This window comes from Tachypleus tridentatus, chromosome 6 (assembly GCF_004210375.1).
Source record: "Tachypleus tridentatus isolate NWPU-2018 chromosome 6, ASM421037v1, whole genome shotgun sequence".
In the NCBI taxonomy this organism is placed as follows: Eukaryota; Metazoa; Arthropoda; class Merostomata; order Xiphosura; family Limulidae; genus Tachypleus; species Tachypleus tridentatus.
In genome coordinates, this window is record NC_134830.1 from 50,773,153 (window position 1) to 50,797,263 (window position 24,111).

Sequence of the window (24,111 nt, forward strand, 5' to 3'; positions counted from 1 at the left end):
TGTTCATAGATAATTTTTGCTATGTACAGACGTACATTATATCACATTATTAGCATCACGTGTGTGATCTTTGTTCCTTATGTTACATAATTTTGCAACGTTCTGCACCTTACCAGATAACTTTAAAACTCACCAAATAAATATATATAATCAAACAACAAGTCAGTGAAAAGGCTTGACTTTCGTCTCGTAACAATATGTGGTACTTCACCATGGTAACCATAGATGGCGACAAGTTGAACGTATGGACAGGTCTTGTAGGGTGTGTACGATGGATGGTAACAAATTAACGTACAGACAGGAGTTGTAAGTTGTGTACCATATGGTAACAAATTAAGCGTTATGTCCAGGTCTTGTAAGGTGTTTACCAATGATTATAACAAATTAAACATATAGACAAGTATTGTAAGGTGTGTACCATATGTGGTAATACATTAATCGTATGGACAGGTCATATTGAGTGTGTACCATGAATTATAACAAAGTAAACATATAAACAGGTCTTATAAGGTGTTTACCATGGATGGTAACAAATTAAACGTATAGACAGGTCTTGTGAGATATATATATATAAAAGAACTTGTTTCTTTTGGTAAATCATAATAAAACATATTTTTTATTTTATAATCAATGTCAAATAAAAGGAATCAGAATAGCTTTCAGAATAATTTCTAAGGTTTTACTAAATAAATAATTTGGATATATACAACTTAATATCGTAACCAGTACGCCCAATTCAAACTGGTTTCACATCTCATACGTTATTACAACGTAATCGTTCAATACAGGTATACGATGGCCTTCTTTAACGTCATCTGTCGTCGTATTCAGCATCTCCCACACGTCTGTATGGTGAGAATAACAAATTAAAGTTCTTTTATGGATGAATATTTTAAGTCTTTTTATTGTTAGAAATAGTTAAAAAGTAGGCCAGCTGAGAGACAAGCTGGTTCACAACTGTGCTGCTTGGTATACATCACTTATACTAGGCGTGTGTCTATTGGAACAACTAAAAGTATTTTAAGGTGCGGCTAAGTCTCTTAAGATTTTAAGTTGTTGACTTTTTAACGAAAATTATTATATTAACATCAAGAAACAGAATTTTTAACCATCTTAAAACTTTTAAGAACACGATATGCATGTTTGAACTATTAAAACAATGCACGAAGTTAGGCCTCCTGAAACGTTAAAATAATACACGAAGTTAGGCCTCCTGAAACGTTAAAATAATACACGAAGTTAGGCCTTCTGAAATTTTAAAACAATACACGAAGTTAGGCCTCCTGAAACTTTAAAACAATACAGGAAGTTAGACCTTCTGAAACGTTAAAACAATACACGATGTTAGACCTGTAACTACTCATTTATATAAATATAATAGTACTGTCTGTTCTATGTTCGTGTAACTAATAATCTGCATAAACATAATAGTACTGTCTGTTATATATCCACATAACTACTTATCTATATAAATATAGTAGTACAATCTGTTGTATGTTCATGTAACTACTTATCTATACAAATATAATAGTACTTCTGTTGTATGTCCACGTAACCACTTATCTATATAAATATAATAGTACTGTCTGTTGTATGTCTACGTAACCACTTATCTATATAAATATAATAGTACTGTTTGTTGTATGTCCATGTAACTACTTATCTGTATAAATATAATAGTACTGTCTGTTGTATGTCCATGTAACTACTTATCTATATAAATATAATAGTACTGTCTGTTGTATGTCTATGTAACTATTTATCTATATAAATATAATAGTACTGTCTGTTGTATGTCCATGTAACTACTTATCTATATAAAAATAATAGTACTGTCTGTTGTATGTCCATGTAACTACTTATCTATATAAATATAATAGTGTGTGTTTTCTTATAGCAAAGCCACATCGGGCTATCTGCTGAGCCCACCGAGGGGAATCGAACCCCTGATTTTAGCGTTGTAAATCCGAAGACATACCGCTATATGAGCGGGGGGCTAAATATAATAGTACTCTGTTGTATGTCCATGTAACTACTCATCTATATAAATATAACAGTACTGTCGTATGTCCATGTAACTACTTATCTATATAAATATAACAGTACTGTTTGTTGTATGTCCATGTAACTACTTATCTATATAAATATAACAGTACTGTCTGTTGTGTGTCCATGTAAGTACCTCACCTCCTATGGATGGATCTTCGCCAACACCGGTATTTAGATTCATTAGGTCCATGCAGAGATACACCAAAAATTTTCAGTGTTACGTTTTGCCGATTTTATGGGCTTTTTTTGTGGTTTTACCACAACTTCGCCCCCCTTTTGATAGATCTTGATCAAATTTGGCATAAAGGTTTGCTGAGTCCATACGAAAATATAAAATTTCAGTTTTGCGGTTTTTGTGGGCGATTTTGAATTTTTACCACTACCTCGCCTCATGTTGATGAACCTTTACCAAATTTGGCAGCATGAATGTTTCTTGGGTTCACGAAGAGATACGTGCAAACTTGCGGTTTCACATTTTGTGCTTTTGAATTTACATAACTTTCGTCTAGGGGACGGGAATTCTAGCTAGTTAAAAATAGTAAGAAAAATAAAAAACTTCGGTTATTTTCCCAATAAAAAATTAACAACTTTATTGTTTCAGCCGATAAGCATCAGTAATGTACTTGTTATGGTGGTTTGTGGATAGAATGTTCAGTTAGCCTATAGTAATCACCCATGTAACGGTTATAGTTCAATAGAGGCTAAGCTAACACTCAGATGATGGTAACTGTGTTACTGAAACTAGTCGGCTGACACAACTGATACAAATTTTAGTTTCTGCTAATATAATGGAAAGTATATTTTAAAGTTAATATACTGTATCTCTTTTGAAAGTCTTCGGACGTCATTTCCAGTTGTTCGAGCAGAACTTACCCATGTGCCACAAGGAGCACATATTCGAAAGAAAATTGGGCTTAAAAATAGTAAATATACAATATAAATAAATAATAATTAAAAATATAAAAATATAATTACATTTTTTAATGTTTTGCTCATATCAACATTTTGACTATGTGAATAGTTTTCAAATCAAAGTGATTGAAGGATGGACTGTTCTCTGTGTCAGTCCGTACAGATACACTGTATATGTTTATATTTGAGAATAAGGAGACTACTTTAAGTTTACATTTTCATCATATGTTCCTGACGTTATTAATTATTTTGTGATAATTTTTAAAGCTTACTGAAAAGTTACAAGTTCTCAGTGATAAGTATACGATAATTTCTTTGGTTCCATTTTATATTACCTCAAAATTCCGTTAATACGTATAATCACGAAGGGTCATACTAATGAACTAGAACTAAATAAATCCGACAAGAAACGTATATATATAATGTGAGAAAATATATTTCATTTCCTTATGGTGATATACATTACAGTAAGAAAACGTAATGTTCTATGTATGTGTAATACAACGGACACAAATGGAAATAAACATGTAGTAGTTATGGATGCCGCTAGGTTTATCTTCTAAATAGAATCAATTAGATACAAAAGGAAGTGATGTTATGGGAAGGGACTACTATAACAAAGACGAAACATGTAAGTAATATATATATATATATACACACACACATGTAAGTAAGGTATGTATATATACATATATATATATACATATGTAAGGTATATATATATATATATAAGTAAACTACACATAAATATACGTGTAAGCTATATATATGTGTGTGTGTGGGTGTTGTGAACTATGTTTATACGTAGCCTATATATATATATATAGTCACATCCGAAACCTGGGGTACATTTTACATCCCACATTATAGCCTGCACCTTTGGCAAACATTATGATTTTGTTTTACTTGACTGTTGAATATTAAACTTATATATAGATACACACACACACACACACATATATGTAGTAAACGTATATAAATATACGAGGAACAGATCGTCCATAAATATGTATCTAGGGACCGTTTACTGATTTCATACAGAGCATTTAGGCCTAATTCATATACCTTCGGTAAACATAGATAAGGTAAGTTTTTAGTTTATATAGTACCGTGCAGTTTAATGTACACATGTATATCCTCACACAACACTGACATACAGAAGTTCGTCTTCCTGTGGACAACGATGTAGTTTATTGTACATATGTATATCATCACATAACACTGATATACAGTAGTTCATTTTCTTCTTGATAACGATGTAGTTTAATGTATAGATGTATATCATCACGAAATACTGGCATCCAGTAGTTCATCTTCCTGTTGAGTAGGATGTAGTTTTAATTATTATTCTCTAACTCGGGCTACACGAGCTGTTGTTCGGTGTTTTCGACAGATGGGGCTCTATAGCTGTGCACCATCGGTGATTCTCATGCAAGTGTTATTTGGTTTACGTTCGTCTACCCTCCTGATAGCCGTCTCTGATGTAGTAGTTAGGAACTAGACTGAAGATAGCTGATACACCACTCATTTCGAGCTAGGACTATTCTTAAACCAATGAATTGTGTGATTGACTCTATTATTATAATGTCCCCACTGTTGAAAAGGCGAGTAGTTTCGGCAAACGTCATTTGCCCTCAGCACCAGAACTTTTCCCACCTGTACAATCCAGTTGACTAAAGATTCGAAACCCTTATTCATGATGTTAGAAAAAATACATAGATTTAGGAACTCTTGATACAAAGTTAAAAAAACAAAAAACTATAACCCGAGCGTTTTTGAAAGGTGGACTTTTCTTCTTCGGGAGCAAACTTGGTTCTATATGGGCCTGGCATGGCCAAGCGCGTAAGGCGTGCGACTCGTAATCTGAGGGTCGCGGGTTCGCATCCCTGTTGCGCCAAAACATGCTCGTCCTTTCAGCCGTGAGGGCGTTATAATGTTACGCTCAATCCAACTATTCGTTGGTAAAAGAGTAGCCCAAGAGTTGGCGGTGGGTGGTGATGACTAGCTGCCTTCCCTCTAGTCTTACACTGCTAAATTAGGGACTGCTAGCACAGATAGCCCTCGAGTAGCTTTGTGCAAAATTCCAAAACAAGCATGGTTTTATACTCTTATGATTTGAAACTCAGTTAACATAAAATTCATTACTTTTGTTCGGTGTTACCTGTGTTCATGTATATATTAAATACTTGGGAATTTTTATATTTTTTCGAATCAGTCTGTTGTGTTTTTGTCTGTTTCGGCTGGAATGATTGATTCAGTTGTCCACGTGCTCTTGTAACGTCCTCACTTTTCCCTCTCTGACCTCTCACGGGGCATCACGTGTTCATTTCTCTTGCTCGAGTTTTCGAGAAGGAGATGATAACAGTCCTACGTGGAAGACATTGATGATTTACGGAATCCATTAATCGTGGACATTTTTCACACACATAAAAAAAACAACAAGTGGTGACCGGTGAGTAAAATACCGTGTCTTCGATTAAAATGGATCAAAGATGCTGTGACGTTAATCCGATTCTTAAGAGTTACTTGTAGCTGAATGGAACGACCGAGGATCAGATGGTGATAGTGTGATTACTAAACCAGAATCAGCTTTCAAAGGTTAAACTTTGTTACACACAAGTTCGCTCTTCGTGAAGTGATGTTAAACAACTTCGGAGATATCTGTGAGGTTTTCTAAAGAACTGAGGACATGTCCCCCTCCGTTTTGTTTTTTGTTAAATGGAGTATTCTTGTGTAGTTGAAATTCACTTTCAGCTGTGGGGTACACTATAGAAGTGGCGGCCCATTCCATTATTCCGTTACTAGTAGCTGTGTAGGCGGCATGTCTTGCTGGCTAGTTTGCTTCCTTCATAAGCTTTTCCGAGTTAAGGATGACTATGGTAGATCTGTGGAGTTTCTCACTTAGCAGCTTGGCACATATAATATTAAATTGCCAGATATTAAGGCTGATTTAAGGATAGATTCATCGTATCTTGGGTAAGTGTGTGTGTCGGGAGGGGGATATAAAGGGGTTTGCCATAATGAAGGTGTACCAACGCGCAAGCTCGCGGAATCTCCCCCTCACCAATAAGACTCCCCTACAATAAACAACATATCAACAAGTTACAAATCTCGTATGTTTATCTTCAGGGAAGAAAGACTGCACTCCTTCAAGCCACCAACCTCATGAAAGCCCTTTGCCAGTAATACTCTAACGTTAGATCATGTGAACATACACACCTTACTTTAAACCTCGCGTACAGTTCTCTCAACCTCTTTGGAGAAGTGTAAACAGAAAGAAAAACTTTCTGAAGGCTGACGTGTGATGAATTGACTAAATGCGATGATAGAAATGTATGGATTAATCCAATTGTATATCTGGAACAATTTATTGTAAACAAATAACATGCTTGTATTAGAACAACTGGCCCGCTTTTAGTTTTTATTAAAACCTGTTTTATTTGAACAAAACTTTACGCCATCAAGTAGAAAAAAATATGAAAACTAGGAACATAATGAATGTACTAGCTGTGCAAGTAACCAATAGTCCTTAGGATTTGTTAAAATCCGGGGCTCGATTCCTTGCGATGGACAGAGCGCAGGTAGCACGTTGTGCAGCTTTGCACTAAGAAAACAAAATATAGCATAGTAATAATTATCTACATCACTAGAAGGTCTTCATTACCTATTCAAGCCTTCTCAAAGTCGGTTCCCATCACGTGGCGCCATCTATTAGCTTGTGTATCAATTATAACTAGACATCAAGTGTTACAACAGGTGTCGTCCGTTTCCTGTAAATATATTGTTTGATTTTGTTAATTATTCGTGAATCTGAGATGTTAAACACACCACAGAAAAATAAAACGAAATGAAATCAAATAAACCAACATAATATTCCCTTTGATCCACAATTAAAGTTATCTATTTAAGGGGATCCTCCTACCGTGCAGTACATACATATCGTTATTAAAGTTATCTTTATTGAACTTGTCCCTTCCTACCGTGCAGTACATACATATCGTTATTAAAGTTATCTTTATTGAACTTGTCCCTTCCTACCGTCCAGTACATACATATCGTTATTAAAGTTATCTTTATTGAACTTGTTCCTTCCTACCGTCCAGTACATACATATCGTTATTAAAGTTATCTTTATTGAACTTGTCCCTTCCTACCGTCCAGTACATACATATCGTTATTAAAGTTATCTTTATTGAACTTGTCCCTTCCTACCGTCCAGTACATACATATCGTTATTAAAGTTATCTTTATTGAACTTGTCCCTTCCTACCGTCCAGTACATACATATCGCTATTAAAGTTATCTTTATTGAACTTGTCCCTTCCTACCGTCCAGTACATACATATCGTTATTAAAGTTATCTGTATTGAACTTGTCCCTTCCTACCGTCCAGTACATACATATCGTTATTAAAGTTATCTTTATTGAACTTGTCCCTTCCTACCGTCCAGTACATACATATCGCTATTAAAGTTATCTTTATTGAACTTGTCCCTTCCTACCGTCCAGTACATACATATCGTTATTAAAGTTATCTGTATTGAACTTGTCCCTTCCTACCGTCCAGTACATACATATCGTTATTAAAGTTATCTTTATTGAACTTGTCCCTTCCTACCGTCCAGTACATACATATCGTTATTAAAGTTATCTTTATTGAACTTGTCCATTCCTACCGTCCAGTACATACATATCATTATTAAAGATATCTTTATTGAACTTGTCCCTTCCTACCGTCCAGTACATACATATCGCTATTAAAGTTATCTTTATTGAACTTGTCCCTTCCTACCGTCCAGTACATACATATCATTATTAAAGATATCTTTATTGAACTTGTCCCTTCCTACCGTCCAGTACATACATATCGCTATTAAAGTTATCTTTATTGAACTTGTCCCTTCCTACCGTCCAGTACATACATATCATTATTAAAGTTGTTCCTCCTGAACGTGATCTCACGTACCGGAATGAAAATCTTACTCATTTCATGTCCAATTAGTCTTAACCTTAATTAAATCATAAATTAATAGTCTTTCAGTCTTAATCGTACTTAAACCATACATTAATAGTCTTTCAGTCTTAGGCCCAGCATGGCCAGGTGGGTTAAGGCGTTCGACTCGTAATCCGAGGGTCGCAGATTCGAATCCCGTTGCACCAAACATGCTCGCCCGTTCAGCTGTGGGAGCGTTATAATGTGACGGTCAATCCAACTATTCGTTGGTAAAAGAGTAGCCCAAGAGTTGGCGGTGGGTGGTGAAGAGTAACTGCCTTCCCTCTAGTCTTACACTGCAAAATTAGGGACAGCTAGCGCAGATAGCCCTCATATAACTCTGATCAAAGTTCAAAACAAACAAACTTTCAGTCTTAGCTTTACGTAAGTTCTACATAAATAGTCTTTAAGTCTTAGCCTTACTTAAGTGATACATTAACAGTCTTGTAGTCTTAGCCTTACTTAAGTGATACATTAACAGTCTTGTAGTCTTAGCCTTACTTAAGTCATACGTTAACAGTCTTGTAGTCATAGCTTTACTTAAGTGATACATTAATAGCCTTGTAGTCAGTAACAATATACTTGTAGGACAGACTCTCTCCTAGTAACTCGGTTAGTTTCCAACGGTCCTTTGTGAATGTATTTATTACTAACAGCTACAGTGGTATCAGGTTTTATTATCTGTGACCCTTCTCTGAACTTGGAACGATATTAGTGTATGTTAGTTCATGTATCTTTGTCATTCAGGTCGATTGTTTCACAAGTCAGTGATGAACAGTAGCCCATAAAATGTTTAAAGTTAGAAGGCAACCTGTTATGGAACGGCCCTATCAATAAACCATCAAATAATCTATTGTTTTATTTGTATCATTGAAATTTGCTTGACGATGCTTGGGGATTATCTACGCTAGCTGTCCCTGAATGTTTGAAGTGATAGATTAGAGAGAAGGCAGCTAATCAACACCATCTATCAGTTCCATAGTGGTAAGTCTGAAGGGTTATGACACTAAACTCTGGGTTACAATAACTGCCATGGAAACAGACTGTAGCTATGTGCTTAACACCAAACAAACAAAACACCATCTGCCGTCAACTATTGAGCTCTCCTTTCCAATAAACAATAGAATTAGCCGTCATATGAAAATGTCCCTGTGGCTTGGATGTCGTCTTCGTTAGGTAAAGGTAACTGTGGATTTAAAACCAGTAGTTCTTGATGACGAGAATCCCACTTGAAATAAAAATGTATCTCAGAACGGCTAGTATGAGTATTAACCATACCATCTATTTTCTTAACCTAAAGATGACCTAGGAAGGTCGAAACGTTATTCTCTTCTTATCAATAAAAGTGTTAATATCTATACCAGCCGCTCTAAGATACAAAACTAGTACTTTCGAGTTGTGGTTAGAATACACAAAAAACGAATTTTTAAGATATAGATTATAAGAAGAGTTGGTACTGTTTGTAAGTTTATAAGTAATGACATTGTTATTATTATATTCGAAATTATTTTTATTTTTTAAATTTTAAACTTATGACAACTACTTTGTTAACTTAACACTAAGTTTCTCACTCATTTGCTTAATGACACTCATTGTTTGCTACTATTCGACCCCAGAACACCCACCACTCACACTATAACATTACAATCGTACCTTGTACTATCGACTGTAGAAAACAAACCACAAATTTTTTTATTATAAGATTGTTTTGTATTGAATTTCGCGCAAACCTGCACGAGGGCTATCTGCGCGAGCCGTCCCTAATTTATCAGTGTAAGACTAGAGGGAAGGCAGCTAATCATCATCACTCACCGCCAACTCTTGGGTTACTCTTTTACCAATGAATAGTGGGATTGACTGACACGTTATAACGCTCCCACGGCTAACAGGACGAGCACGTTTGGTGTGAAAACTGCCAACAGAAACATCAAAGAGTAAAATGTTAATAAAAACATACAGAGAAACGTTAACACAATTAATAGAATATAGGCTTGTGCAATAACGTAAAGTTATTAATACCTTCACTACCCTTGAATTTAGTCTGAGAAACTCCAGTTGATTATATAAAATTTAGGACAAACCTAAGTCTCCTGAAACCTCGCGAGATGTTTGGAATTGTAACCAGAAATGTCGTTAATCACGAGTGTACCGAATTGACAGTTTTCTTATGGACTTACTTATAACATTAATTACCTTTCTTATACTATTTTCGCTTCCTTAATTTAAGGTTTTAGTTCCATGTTTACAACTATCATAGGATTGTTCAGTAGACTCTAGTGTCTGAGTGTACAACCTGTCTCAACCAATCAGAGACATAATTATTAAGATGAAGAGCCACCTACTGGTTAGCTTCAACATGTAAAGTAAGAAAATTTCATAAAAATAACTTTATACTTTCCTCTAGTTTTCTGAGGTGGAGTCCGTTTGTTCACGTGTTAGTCTATTACCGTGTCCAACGATAAATGTTAAAGTGAGAACCTATTGAGACAAACACGATATTATTATTCAAGTTTTATTTGTCAGCTTATTATATTCTTCGGTATGAACTTTATGTTTTGTTATGTTTCTCTCTCTCCTCCCTGGCCCGGCATGGCCAGGTGGTTAAGGCACTCGACTCATAATCCGAGAGTTGCGGGTTCGAATCCCCGTCACACCAAACATGCTCGCCCTTTCAGCCATAGGGGTGTTATAATGTTACGGCCAATTCCACTATTCGTTGGTAAAAGAGTAGCCTAAGAGTTGGCAGTGGGTGGTGATGACTAGCTGCCTTCCCCCTAGTCTTACACTGCTAAATTAGGGATGGCTAGCGCAGATAGCCCTCGTGCAGTTTTGCGCGCAATTAAACAAAAAACCAAACTGTCACCTCCCCTGGTGTCTCAGCGGCTAGTCTGGGGGTTCATAATGCTAGTTATCGGTTTTTGATACTCGCCATGGACAGAGCACAGATAGTCCACTGTTATCTTTAAACTTAACAAAAAACAGTTTCCCTTTCTGCGCACAGGTAAAAGAATCGTACCTTTCTCTTTTATTGATGTGTATATTTAAAGTATTATTTTATGAATTATGTAACTGTTTGAAAACGAGTTTAACTACAAACAATCACATTCTTAGTTATGAGCTCAATCGCCATTTTTGTGGTGGGAGCTTTAAAATTTGACAGACAATTTCTCCATTCATTAGTAAAGAGTAGCCCAAGGGTAAGGTTTGGGTGACTATGAGTAGATGGCTTCCCTAAAGATTATTAATTCAAAATTATGTAAGACTAGTGCATATAGTCCTGTAGTAAGTAGCTTTGAGTGAAATATTTAATAACAAAAGAAATATCATCTACTGTAAGAAAGGTTTGGTTAAGTTAAATCGAGCCATCAGACAACCCAACCTTTAAGTTCCTGGAGTTATTTAACGAGACAAACATTGGGACAATTTCCTGTCAGTCTCCTGTGTAAAACTTAGGAGTGTCAGAGTGACGACACTCCATTCACTGACGTTATGTTTGATATACGAGTGTAAAACTTAGGAGTGTCAGAGTGACGACACTCCATTCACTGACGTTATGTTTGATATACGAGTGTAAAACTTAGGAGTGTCAGAGTGACGACACTCCATTCACTGACGTTATATTTGATATACGAGTGTAAAACTTAGGAGTGTCAGAGTGACGACACTCCATTCACTGACGTTATGTTTGATATACGAGTGTAAAACTTAGGAGTGTCAGAGTGACGACACTCCATTCACTGACGTTATGTTTGATATACGAGTGTAAAACTTAGGAGTGTCAGGTGACGACACTCCATTCACTGACGTTATGTTTGATATACGAGTGTAAAACTTAGGAGTGTCAGAGTGACGACACTCCATTCACTGACGTTATGTTTGATATACGAGTGTAAAACTTAGGAGTGTCAGAGTGACGACACTCCATTCACTGACGATATGTTTGATATACGAGTGTAAAACTTAGGAGTGTCAGAGTGACGACACTCCATTCACTGACGATATGTTTGATATACGAGTGTAAAACTTAGGAGTGTCAGAGTGACGACACTCCATTCACTGACGATATGTTTGATATACGAGTGTAAAACTTAGGAGTGTCAGAGTGACGACACTCCATTTACTGACGTTATGTTTGATATACGAGTGTAAAACTTAGGAGTGTCAGAGTGACGACACTCCATTTACTGACGTTATGTTTGATATACGAGTGTAAAACTTAGGAGTGTCAGAGTGACGACACTCCATTCACTGACGATATGTTTGATATACGAGTGTAAAACTTAGGAGTGTCAGGTGACGACACTCCATTCACTGACGATATGTTTGATATACGAGTGTAAAACTTAGGAGTGTCAGGTGACGACACTCCATTCACTGACGATATGTTTGATATACGAGTGTAAAACTTAGGAGTGTCAGAGTGACGACACTCCATTCACTGACGATATGTTTGATATACGAGTATAACACTACTCCATCAGCCAAAGAATGTTTATTATCTAACTTCATTATTTTGTGGACGACACTGTAAAACAATATCAGTATACAGGGTATATATTAACGTGCAATATGGTACTACAGTAAACAGTTAACTTGAATGCTAACCTGTTGTATGGTAGTTACAGTATATTGTCAACTTTCTGTATGATAGTTACTGTAAACAGTTACTTAGTTGTTAACCTGCTGTATAGTAGTTACAGTAGAGAGTCGACCTAGAAGGTAACCTTTAGTATTATATAACAGTAGTCAACCTACATAACAACATGCTGTATGGTACTACAGTAGACACTAAACCTAAATGTTAACCGGCTATGTGGTTGTTACAGAAAACAGTTAACCTAGATGTTAACCAGTTGTACGATAGTTACAGTAAACACTTAACCTAAATGTTAACCATCTGTATTGTAGTTACTGTATAGAGTTAACCTAGTTGTTAACCTGATGTATGAAAGATACAGTAGAGATTCAACCTAGATGATAACCTGTGTATCATACTACAGTAGAGAATCAACTTAGATAATAACCTACTGTATGGTACTACAGTAGAGAGTCAACCAAGATGATAACTTGCTGTATAATATTACAGTGGACAGTAAGTAAACCTAAATGTTAACCTGCTGTATTGTAGTTACAGTACAGTCTACCTAAATGATAACCTGTTGTATGATAGGTACAGTATAGAGTCAATCTAGATGTTAGCCTGCTGTATGGTAGTTACGGAAGGGTCATCCTAGTTGATAACCTGCTGTGTGTTACTACAGTAGACAGTAAATCTAAATGTTAAGCTGTTGTATGGTAATACATTAAGAAAACCTAAACGTTAACCTGCTGTACGGTATCTACAGTAGAGAGTCAACATAGATGATAACCTGCTGTATAATAGTTACAGTATAGTGTCAACCTAGATGATAACCTGCTCTATGGTATTTACAGTAGAGAGTCAACCTAGATGATAGCCTACTGTATGGTACTACAGTAGACATTAAACCTAAGTGTTAACCTGCTGTATGGTACTACAGTAAGTAAACCTAAACGTTAACCTACTGTATGGTAGCTACAGTGGAAAGTCAACCTAGATGATAATCTGCTGTATGGTAGTACAGCAGGGAGTCAATCTTGATGATAACCTGCTGTATGGTACTGCAGTATAAAGTCAACCTAGATGATAACCTGCTGTATGGTAGTTACAGTATGGTGTCAACCTAGATGATAACCTGCTGTATGGTACTGCAGTATAAAGTCAACCTAGATGATAACCTGCTGTATGGTATTTACAGTAGAGAGTCAACCTAGATGATAGCCTACTGTATGGTACTACAATAGACATTAAACCTAAGTGTTAACCTGCTGTATGGTACTACAGTAAGTAAACCTAAACGTTAACCTACTGTATGGTAGTTACAATAGAGAGTAAACCTTAATGTTAACCTGCTGTATGGTAGCTATAGTAGAGAGTCAACCTAGACGATAACCTGTTGTATCGTACTACAGTGGACAGTCAACCTAGATGATAACCTGCTGTATGGTAGTTACAGTATGGTGTCAACCTAGATGATAACCTGCTGTGTGGTACTGCAGTATAAAGTCAACCTAGATGATAACCTGCTGTATGGTAGTTACAGTATGGTGTCAACCTAGATGATAACCTGCTGTATGGTATTTACAGTAGAGAGTCAACCTAGATGATAGCCTACTGTATGGTACTACAATAGACATTAAACCTAAGTGTTAACCTGCTGTATGGTACTACAGTAAGTAAACCTAAACGTTAACCTACTGTATGGTAGTTACAATAGAGAGTAAACCTTAATGTTAACCTGCTGTATGGTAGTTATAGTAGAGAGTCAACCTAGATGATAACCTGTTGTATCGTACTACAGTGGACAGTCAACCTAAATGTTAACCTGCTATGTGGTACTACAGTAGACAGTAAACCTAAATGTTAACCCACTGTATGGAAGTTACTGTGGAAAGTCAATCTAGATGATAACCTGCTGTATGGTAGTTACAGTAGAGATTCAATCTATATTATAACCTGCTTTATGGTAATTACAGTATAGAGTGAACCTAGATGATTATCTACTGTATGGTACTACAGTAGGGAGTCAATCTTGATGATAACCTGCTATGTGGTACTACAGTAGACAGTAAACCTAAATGTTAACCTACTGTATGGTACTACAGTAGAGAGTCAATCTAGATGCTAACTTGCTGTATGATACTACAGTAATGTTAATCTGCTGTATGGAAGTTACAGTAGAGAATCTACCTAAATGATAACCTGCTGTATTGCTGTATGGTAGTTACAGACAAAATCAACCTAGATGTTAACCTGCTGTATGGTATTTACTGAAGAGTCAACCTAGATGAAAACCTACTATATGGTACTACATTAGAAAGACAATCTAGATGATAACCTGCCTTGTGGTACTACAGTAGACAGGAAGTCTAAATGTTAATCTGTTGTTTGTTAGTTACAGTGCAGAGTCAACCTAGATGTTAGCCTGCTATATGGTAGTTACTGAAGAGTTAACCTAGATGAAAACCAACTATATGGTACTACATTAGAAAGACAACCTAGATGATAACCTCCTCTATGGTATAACAGTAGACAGTATATCTAAATGTTAACCTGTTGTATGGTAATTACACTAGAGAGTCAATATAGATGATAACCTGCTGTATGGTACTACAGTGGAGAGTAAAGCTAAATGTTAACCTGCTGTATGGTATTACAGTAGACAGTCAACCTGAATGTAAACCTGTTGTGTGATAACTACAGTAGAAAGTAAATCTAAATGTTAACCTGCTGTACAGTAGTTACAGTGGAATCAATCTGGATGATAACCTCCTGTATGATACTACAACAAAGAATCAATCTAGATGGTAACTGCTATATGGTACTACAGTAGACAATCAATCTAAATGTAAACCTCTTGTTGGGTAACTACAGTAGATAGTAAGCCTAAATGTTAACCTGCTCTATGGTAGGTACAATAGAGAGTCAACCTAGATGATAACCTGCTGTATGATACTACAACAGAGAGTCAACCTAGATAGTAACTGCTGCATGGTAGTTACAGTGGAGTCAATGTAGATGATAACCTGCTATACAATAATTTCAGTAGAGAGTGAACCAAGATGATAACCTGCTGTATGGTTGTTACAGTAGATAGTAAACCCAGATGATAACATGCTGTATGGTAGCTACAGTTAACAGTGTAGATGTTAACATTTTGCATTTCAGATAACCAGTTTTAACACAGTCTTATAAGTAAAGAATATCTACCTATAAATGCCTAGCAGATATTTTAACATGTTTCTTGGACTTAACTGCATAAAGTTTCGTTTATTTGAAGAAGCATGGTGATTGTGATAAAATATGGAAACTTAGTTTCATGTAAAAAATCCTTAATTTTCATAAACTCTTCATGTATAATTAGATTATTTGATAAGTTAAGTGAAATAATTTATTTAAATTTTCTGCTTCAAATTCCATGCAAAATTAAATTTTTTCTCATGTAGAAAGATATTACAAATTATAAGATTGGATTTGTAACCTGTAAATTATTCCTCAGTTAATTTTACTATTAACTGGGTGTTGGTTTTTCATTAAGTTGCAAAGTTTATAACTCTCCTGATATTTCCCATGAATAAATTTATTTTGGATTTTATCGAAAACAAACATGAGTTGGTTTTTTTATGAAATACAGAAGTACATGTAAAATAATTGAAAAATAAACGACATCTATATTTGTTGAATGAATGTAAATGTTTAAAAGCAATTTTTGGTTCTTTAATTCTGTAAAAGTTTGAGCAAGTGTCATCAGTACTTTTAAAATTTGACAGACACTAAATGGAAGAATATGGTTAAATCAGACAAATTATTCATCAAACAGACGAATTTGTTTGTGTGGGAGACAAAACCAGAGAGTAATTGAAACAATTTAACATGATTACTGGATTATTTAATGCAGCATAAATCAATAAATCACTTCAACAGGAGAGAAAGGAGTCAACAAAACATTCCAACCATGTTAACGTTGTTACTGGGTTACTTACTACAGCATAAATCAGTAAATCATTTTAACAGGAAAGTAGGGAGTCACTGAAACATTCCAACAGTGCAGAAACCACTGAAGTATTTGTATAATGTTAACATGATTAATAAGCTGAACATTTTAATCTGTGGTGAAAAGGTTAATTGTAACCTCAAGTATTTAATTGTTACAGGTTATTAGTGGGAGCCCCACGTGCCAAACCATTTGGTGAAAGAAATAATTCAGGAGTGGTGTACAGGTGCCCTCTGTCCACAACATGGAAAGACTGTCATGAAATTCAAGCAGAATCTAATGATTTACCTTCTTGTGAGTACTGGTGACGTGTCTGGTCTTTTATCTGCTTAATAAGAAATAGTACTTTATTTAATGTTTCTAATTACAACTTGAAACAAGTGTTTGTAATGTTTTTAATTACAACTTTAAACTATAATTGTCTGTTTTGTTTTTGAATTTCGTGCAAAGCTACACAAGGGCTATCTGCAGTAGCCATCTATAATTTAGCAATGTTAGACTAAAGGGAATGCAGCTAGACATCACCACCGACTGTCAACTCTTGGGCTACTCTTCTACCAACAAATAGTGGGATTGACTGTCACATTATAATGTCCCCACAGCTGCAAGGACGAACATGTTCATTGTGACAGGGATTTGAACCCACGATCTTCAGATTATGAGTTGTGCACCCTAACCACCTGGCCATGCTGGGCTCGATAAGTCTCTATAATGTTTTAAATATGAATGCCTATAATGTGTTTAATTACAACTTGGAACTATGAGTGTCTATAATGTGTTTAACTACAACTTGAAATTATATGTGTCTGTAATGTTTTTAATCCCAGCTTGAAACTATGAGTTTGTAATGTTTTTAGTTACGACTTGAAACTATAAGTGTCTGTAATGTGTTTAACTACAACTTGATACTATAAGTTCTATAATGTTTTCATTACTACTTGAAACTAGAAGTATCTGTAATGTTTGAATCACAACATGAAACTATAAATATCTCTATAATGTTTTAAATTATAACATGAAACTATAAGTCTCTGTAATGTTTGTAATTATAACACAAAGTTATGTGTCACTATAATATTTGTAATTATAACATAGTGTTATAAGTGTTACTACAATGTTTGTAATTATAACACAAAGCTATGTGTCATTATAATATTTGCAATTATAACATAGAGTTATAAGTGTCACTACAATGTTTGTAATTGTAACATAAAGCTGCATGTCCCTATAACGTTTGTAATAATAACATGAAACTATATGTGTCACTTAACTGTATTTAAAGTTGTATAAATGCTAATGCACCCTAGATTTTTGTAAAATTTTCATAGCCTTTAACTAAAAGTTATGACTTCTTAGAGAATAATTACAGGTTTGTTTTAAATGAAAATGTGTAAGTTGACTTCAGGTAGAATTTTGTTTTATCAAAGTAAAATAACTAGTTTGCATGTTTCTTTGAATTATATCGTAATGAGTTAGAGAATGTAAAAAAAAGAGAAATCTGGTGAGCTTTCTAGCAAATGACCAAGTACCGTACTTTACTTTTAGTCATTTGAATATCTCAGTTTCTTTGTGAGATTTACTTGTATGTCTTTATAAATATCATTTTTTATCTACTACTTTTAAGTGGTTATTCAATACAGCTTTGAGGGAACAACATATTCATGCATACATTTATTATGACTTTTTTCTGTTTTGTTAACTGCAGAAATATATTAACATATTAAATATTATATTAAATATATTAAATAATATATCTTATTTTTTTCATCTCAGCATCCATTAAGGAGGACCAGTGGTTAGGTGTTTCTCTAAGAAGTCAGGGGAAAGGAGGGTCTGTAATGGTATGTTCAAACTAATGTTCCAAAGTGTGATTGTTACCTATAGCCTAGCATTTAGAATCGTAGTCATGTAGAATAAGTGTGGTAAAATATGAAATACTGACCTACAAGTGCAGTCCTCACAATAATGGTTCATATTCAATTCTTTCTCTTACTGAAACTACTAAATATTGTGATGTACAGTACTGGATAAAAGTGTTAGGACAAGAAAATATTTTGTTAATCTTTCCATTTTATGGTCTAATTCTTCCATGCCATTACAGAATGTGAATTTTAACATAATGGTAACGTTTCACTGATCCATGTTGACATTTGAATAAACCAGGGCATGAATACTTATAATTCTTTAGAAATCCCATATTCTTGTACCGAGAGTATGTCATGAAGGTTCTGCTGGAGTGAACATACTGATCAAATTTAGGATTTAAAATAACTGTCATGGTACCTCATGTAGTCACTGTATATAAAGAAGCTAACAAGAAGCTAGCATATGGTACCAGTACATGCTAAAAGAAATCAATTTAATACAATTCACAAATAAACCTTGGTACACATGTATCATGTTTTGTTGTAATACCAAGGCCCAAAAATCATAGAGAACTGTCAATAGAACAGAAAGTTCACATAGAACCTTTACGTGATGCTGGTTGGACTCTCTGACAAATTGCTTCAGACTTGAAATGTTCCTCCAACACTGTCAAGTACACCCTAAATTGTGAGACTGAGACAGGTGAGTTTGAAAATAGTAAAGGAAGAGGTAGAACACCAACACTCAATAATACTGATGCTAAGTATCTTTGTTTATATAGCCTTCAGGACAGAAGGAAGACTGCCACTGATCTAAAGCATAAGATAAACAACTATGTACCAGATGACAAAAAAGTGTCCAGATCTACAGTACCACTCAACAAGAATGAAATATTTGTTAGTGTAGCAGTTACAAAACCTTTACTTCAATCTCTAAATATTACTTACAAACTTAAATTTACTAAAAAGTACAAAAACTGTACTGTTGATGATTGGAAAAGAGTGTTGTGGATGGATGAGTCCAAGTATGAAATATTTGGTTTAAAGCGTAGATTATACATCAAATGAAAGAAAGGCAAAAGATACTTACCTCAATGCCACGAAGCATGGGATAGACAGTATGATGGTTTGGGGTGTTTTTCTGCTGATGTGACAGGAGATATTTGCAAAATAGATGGAATAATGTAAGTACCATCAGATACTGAATGGTATACCCAGTGGTTTGTGTATAACTGGTAAAGGATTCTACTACCAATAAGATAATAATCCCAAACACCCATCCAACCTATGCAGAAATTACATAACCAAAAAAGAAGTTGCTGGAGTCATTCAAATGATGCAATGGTTTCCACATAGCTCTGATCTCAACTCAACTAAACAGATCTGGAATTTGATAGTTCAAAACCTTGACAAATCAAATGCTACTTCCAAAGAAACTTTAAGGGAATGTATGAGAGACATTTGGAACAAAATTCCAAGGACACTTTAATTAAATATTTTGTAACAGCGCCTGAAGGACTGTCTGCAGTTATTAAAACAAAAGGAAGGACACAAAATATTAACTGTTTGCTGAACTCAAGCACTTCCACTGAATATCTGTTGTATTTAATAAGAAGATTATTAAAATTTTAATGATGTTTCCCCTGTGATTTACCTTCTGTTATTCCTTAAAGTAGCCTAAAATCTAATTTTTGACTTTGTCCTAACACTTTTCCAGAGTACTGTGTATACGTATATATATATATGTGTGTGTGTGTGTGTGTGAAAATTAATAAATCTTGATAAGGTTAGGTAAACAAAATCACAAGGAAGGACTGTGTTAAAAACAGCAAATCCAGACCTCTGACTAATTATATTAGTTTGTTATAACTTAAAAACAAGCTACAACAAAAATTTAAAAAAAATGCTGCACTAATTGGAAGGATCCCAAAGTGCAAACTATAATGTGGGATTATAAAAGGTACCCTAGGTTTTGGAGGTGACTGAGAAAGCAGGACCCATACTGAGGTGGGGATACACCATCTATCAGTCTTAACCTCCATTCACCAGTCTGACATAATAATTTAAAAAGTAGCAATAGATATAGAAATAGATAGTAGGAGAGCGAGATGTGGGTGCTCAAGCCCCCAACGTCTCACATCTATATCACCCATCACTGCTTGCAGACAGTTGTGGGAAGGTGATTGCTCTCCAAAGTAAGGAAGAAAAGTTAATTGAAGTAAAAATAAGAGTAAGAAGATAAGATACTACCAGCCCCAAATATGGTAGAAAGACACTATTGATAGCAAAAATTAGTGTAAATTAGTATTTGAATTAATTCAAATACTAATTAACAAGTCGTTAAATGGTACCCAAGATCAAAACTATTTAGTTATTCCAATGCCTTTGTATTATTTTAATTATACAAATTTTCTAATGACAGCCCTGGTAGTTGATGAATTTAGTAGAAGAATAAAAACAAAACTGTAAAAGGTTTGATTTTCATAGTTATTATTAGTTGCTGGTTGTTTTTATAACACATCATTTGAAACTGCAGAGTTGTCCTGATAAATATTTTTGCATAAATGTTTAAAGTTAGTTTACTTTTTCATAGAGGTAAGTTATTTCAGACGTGTGCACATCGATACATTCAGAGAAGAGGAGAAAGCCAGTGGGGATTTGGCATGTGTCATTCATTAACTCAGAATCTCCAGTACAGAAAGCAGTGGGACCCCTGCAATGGACGTCCAGTGAACAAAGGACATGAGCAGTATGGCTACTGTCAGGCCGGCACAAGTTTAGATCTCATGGACGTAAGGATAACATCTGCCATTTTAAATAGTAACTACTCTGGCCAAATGTGATAGGCATGATTCATCAAGCTTGACATATTAATTTTGCTTAGCATAGCCGATCTCATCAGGTTTTCTTGGGTTGAGGACCAAAAACATTGCTAGCAGTGAGGGTAAACCACCAATGATCTAGGATAGAGTTGTCATAGAAACGTTTTTGTAGTTTGTCTGCTACTCTTATTAAGACAACTTATTATTATTTCATAGTTTTAGTAACTCTTCTGATTGAAGTTGTTTCATAATTGTATCATTCCTGGTCAGGAACCATTCTGGGATTCCTACAAAGAAGCTTTCTAACTCATATGAGGGAAAACTTTTCTAGGACTACAGGGATATTTTGCTAAAAAAACATGTACTTCCACATCAAGTGTTGTGGTCATTGAATCACTATTTGCTTACATATTGTCAATTTAAGAGTGAAAAATCTGTGTGTTCTAGAATATTTTAGTTAAGTCTTGTTGTCTTCATGTTGTTGATGTTAAAACTCACATATGCCTGTCTAAAAAATTGATTTGTGCTTGTCATGTGTTCTTGGGTTAATGGTCAAAACACAGCACCTGGTGTAGAGTAATCATACAAAACGTTATCATAATGAAGGCTATTATTTATTAATTTCAATTATTTTCAAGCAAATCTTCTGGTAGAAGTAACTACATAATTGATTTGTCATCTTCCTACAGAGCTCTAGCTATATTGACAGTTTGTTTTTAAGTAAGACCACAGACAGCTTTTTGGTATGTTTTTAATATCTACCAGTGTTACTATTTGTAGATAGGTCAGAAGTTTATAAATATAATTAATTTCTGCTCATTTTAAACCTTTTTTATCAATGAAATGAAATAATGTTAAATGAGTAACTAATTTTTATTTGTACTGATGTTTCTTTTCATAACTTGTAGTCTATTTGATATTTTACTTAGTTACAAACAAAAGTTTCTAACATTAGTGAGTTCTGCATCTTTTGTTAGACAAATAAGTTTCTTTCTGATGATTTTCTTCAATCTCTTCACTTTTACTGTATAAAGAACTTTTTTCTAATAACTTTGCTCTAATACCAGTAATGTGTAAAATTTTTAAAAAAATAAGTAAAAAAGAAACAGTAAAATTAAAATTATGGAGGGTAGAACTAATCTGTTAAAAATATTGACATGAAAAGTAGATTTAGCTTTTATGCTGTGCTTGACTAATACTCACTGACTTTTTTAATTCGTATATTAAAGGATAACAATATAGTACTTGGATCACCAGGTCCATACACCTGGCGAGGAACTGTTTTTGTTAACAACCTTGGGGAAGGAATTCGAGATGACAGAAAATGGTACATTGGACCATTGGATGAGTCTCCAGTGGATAAGTATAGTTATCTAGGTAAGTGCTAAGGCATTGTTTTGAATCAATAAGTCATGCTTTTGAAAAAAATGTAAAAGAATTATAAAATTACTAATATAACTTCAAAACATTGGTCATCTAATTTACTTCTAATTTTTAATAGCACATTACACATATTTATAAGCAGTTAATTAATGTTCATTAAGTTGCAGAATGGAAAGCAACCAGGAAATACAAATCTGGTTAAGTTAACCCATTTTTTAGTATTTAGGGTTATAAGCTCTTCCTTAGTTTCACCTTCTTCCTGACATTTAGGGTTCTGAGCTCTTCATTAAGCTTACCTCTTTCTTAGCATTAGGGTTCTGAACTCTTAATTAGACTTACCTGGTTCTTAGCAGTTAGGGTTCTGAAATCTTCATTAATCTTACCTAGTTCTTAGCACTTAGGGTCCTGAGCTTTTCAATAGGTTGACCTAATTCCTAACATTTATGGTTCTGAACTCTTCATTATACTTACCAAGTTTTTAGCATTTAGGGTCCAAATTCTTCATTAGGATTACCTGTTTCCTAGCATTTAATTAGGGTTCTCCTATTCAATAGGCTTTTGTAGTTTCTAGCATTTAGAGTTTTAAAATGTTTGTTAGGTTGAGCTAGTTCCTACAAGCTATTCTGTCGACTCTTTTGTAATATTATTTTCTTACCTTATGTTCTGTTGTTTTTCTTAATCCAGTGTTTTGTGTGAGGTGCATAATATTAAAATGGTTATTAAGTAAAAACAAAGAAACATAATAAGAAATTGGTTGATCTGTGTTTTATATAATCTCAAACATACCATTTTTGTCTAAACTTAATTAAATCATCTGTATTTGTGGCATTTTTTTGTATTCATAACATTTCATATAATGACCAGCATCAAACTTAATGGCATGGCAATACTTAAAAGTTATAATTGTTAATAACATCATACAACAAACAGTATCAAAATTTCTGCCAGAGATGATAGTAATTACAGTACTTAAAACCTTTTGTTTTGGTTAACTGTTACAATTTTCTCTATGTTTTGTTTGTTTGTTGAGAAGCACAAAGCTTCACAAAGGGTTGTTTGTGCTGTGTCACCAGGAGTATCTAAAAATTGGTTTTACATTTTTTACCCTATAGAAACACCTCTTAACCACTGAAAGAGGGGGCATTTCTCCTGCATATGATGAGATATTTTAATAAACTTCATGTATGTAGTAATTACGTAAAAGATTTGAAGTAAGAGTATTTTTCTCCCAGGCATGGCTGTGACTTCAGGAAAATTCTTTGGAAATCACAAAAGTTTTGTGGCAGGTGCACCTCGTTCAAATGGCACAGGTGAGGTGGTCTTTTTTCGTAAGGAGAAAAAAGGTATCACTGATCTTACAATAGAGATGATGTATTCAGGAGACCAGATTGCTTCATCATTTGGATATTCTCTCACTGCTTTGGACATAAATCATGATGGGTACGTGAAATTACTTCTGACCTAAATAAGATACATACATAAATAAAAACTAACTCATTTAATACTGGTAATTA

At 34.6% G+C, this 24,111-nt stretch overlaps 1 protein-coding gene across 1 annotated transcript in view; it reads left to right on the plus strand.

The window, feature by feature from the left end:
- Window positions 1-212: 212 nt before the first annotated feature.
- The window catches only part of LOC143251611 (integrin alpha-PS1-like), a 65,697-nt gene continuing 41,798 nt past the window's right edge, over window positions 213-24,111 (plus strand). Inside the window, exons 1-6 of the mRNA XM_076502881.1 lie at window positions 213-262; window positions 16,688-16,821; window positions 18,301-18,368; window positions 21,002-21,184; window positions 22,444-22,591; window positions 23,830-24,037. Of these exons, the coding sequence (XP_076358996.1) occupies window positions 213-262; window positions 16,688-16,821; window positions 18,301-18,368; window positions 21,002-21,184; window positions 22,444-22,591; window positions 23,830-24,037 (791 nt within the window). The remainder of the gene's footprint in view (window positions 263-16,687; window positions 16,822-18,300; window positions 18,369-21,001; window positions 21,185-22,443; window positions 22,592-23,829; window positions 24,038-24,111) is intronic.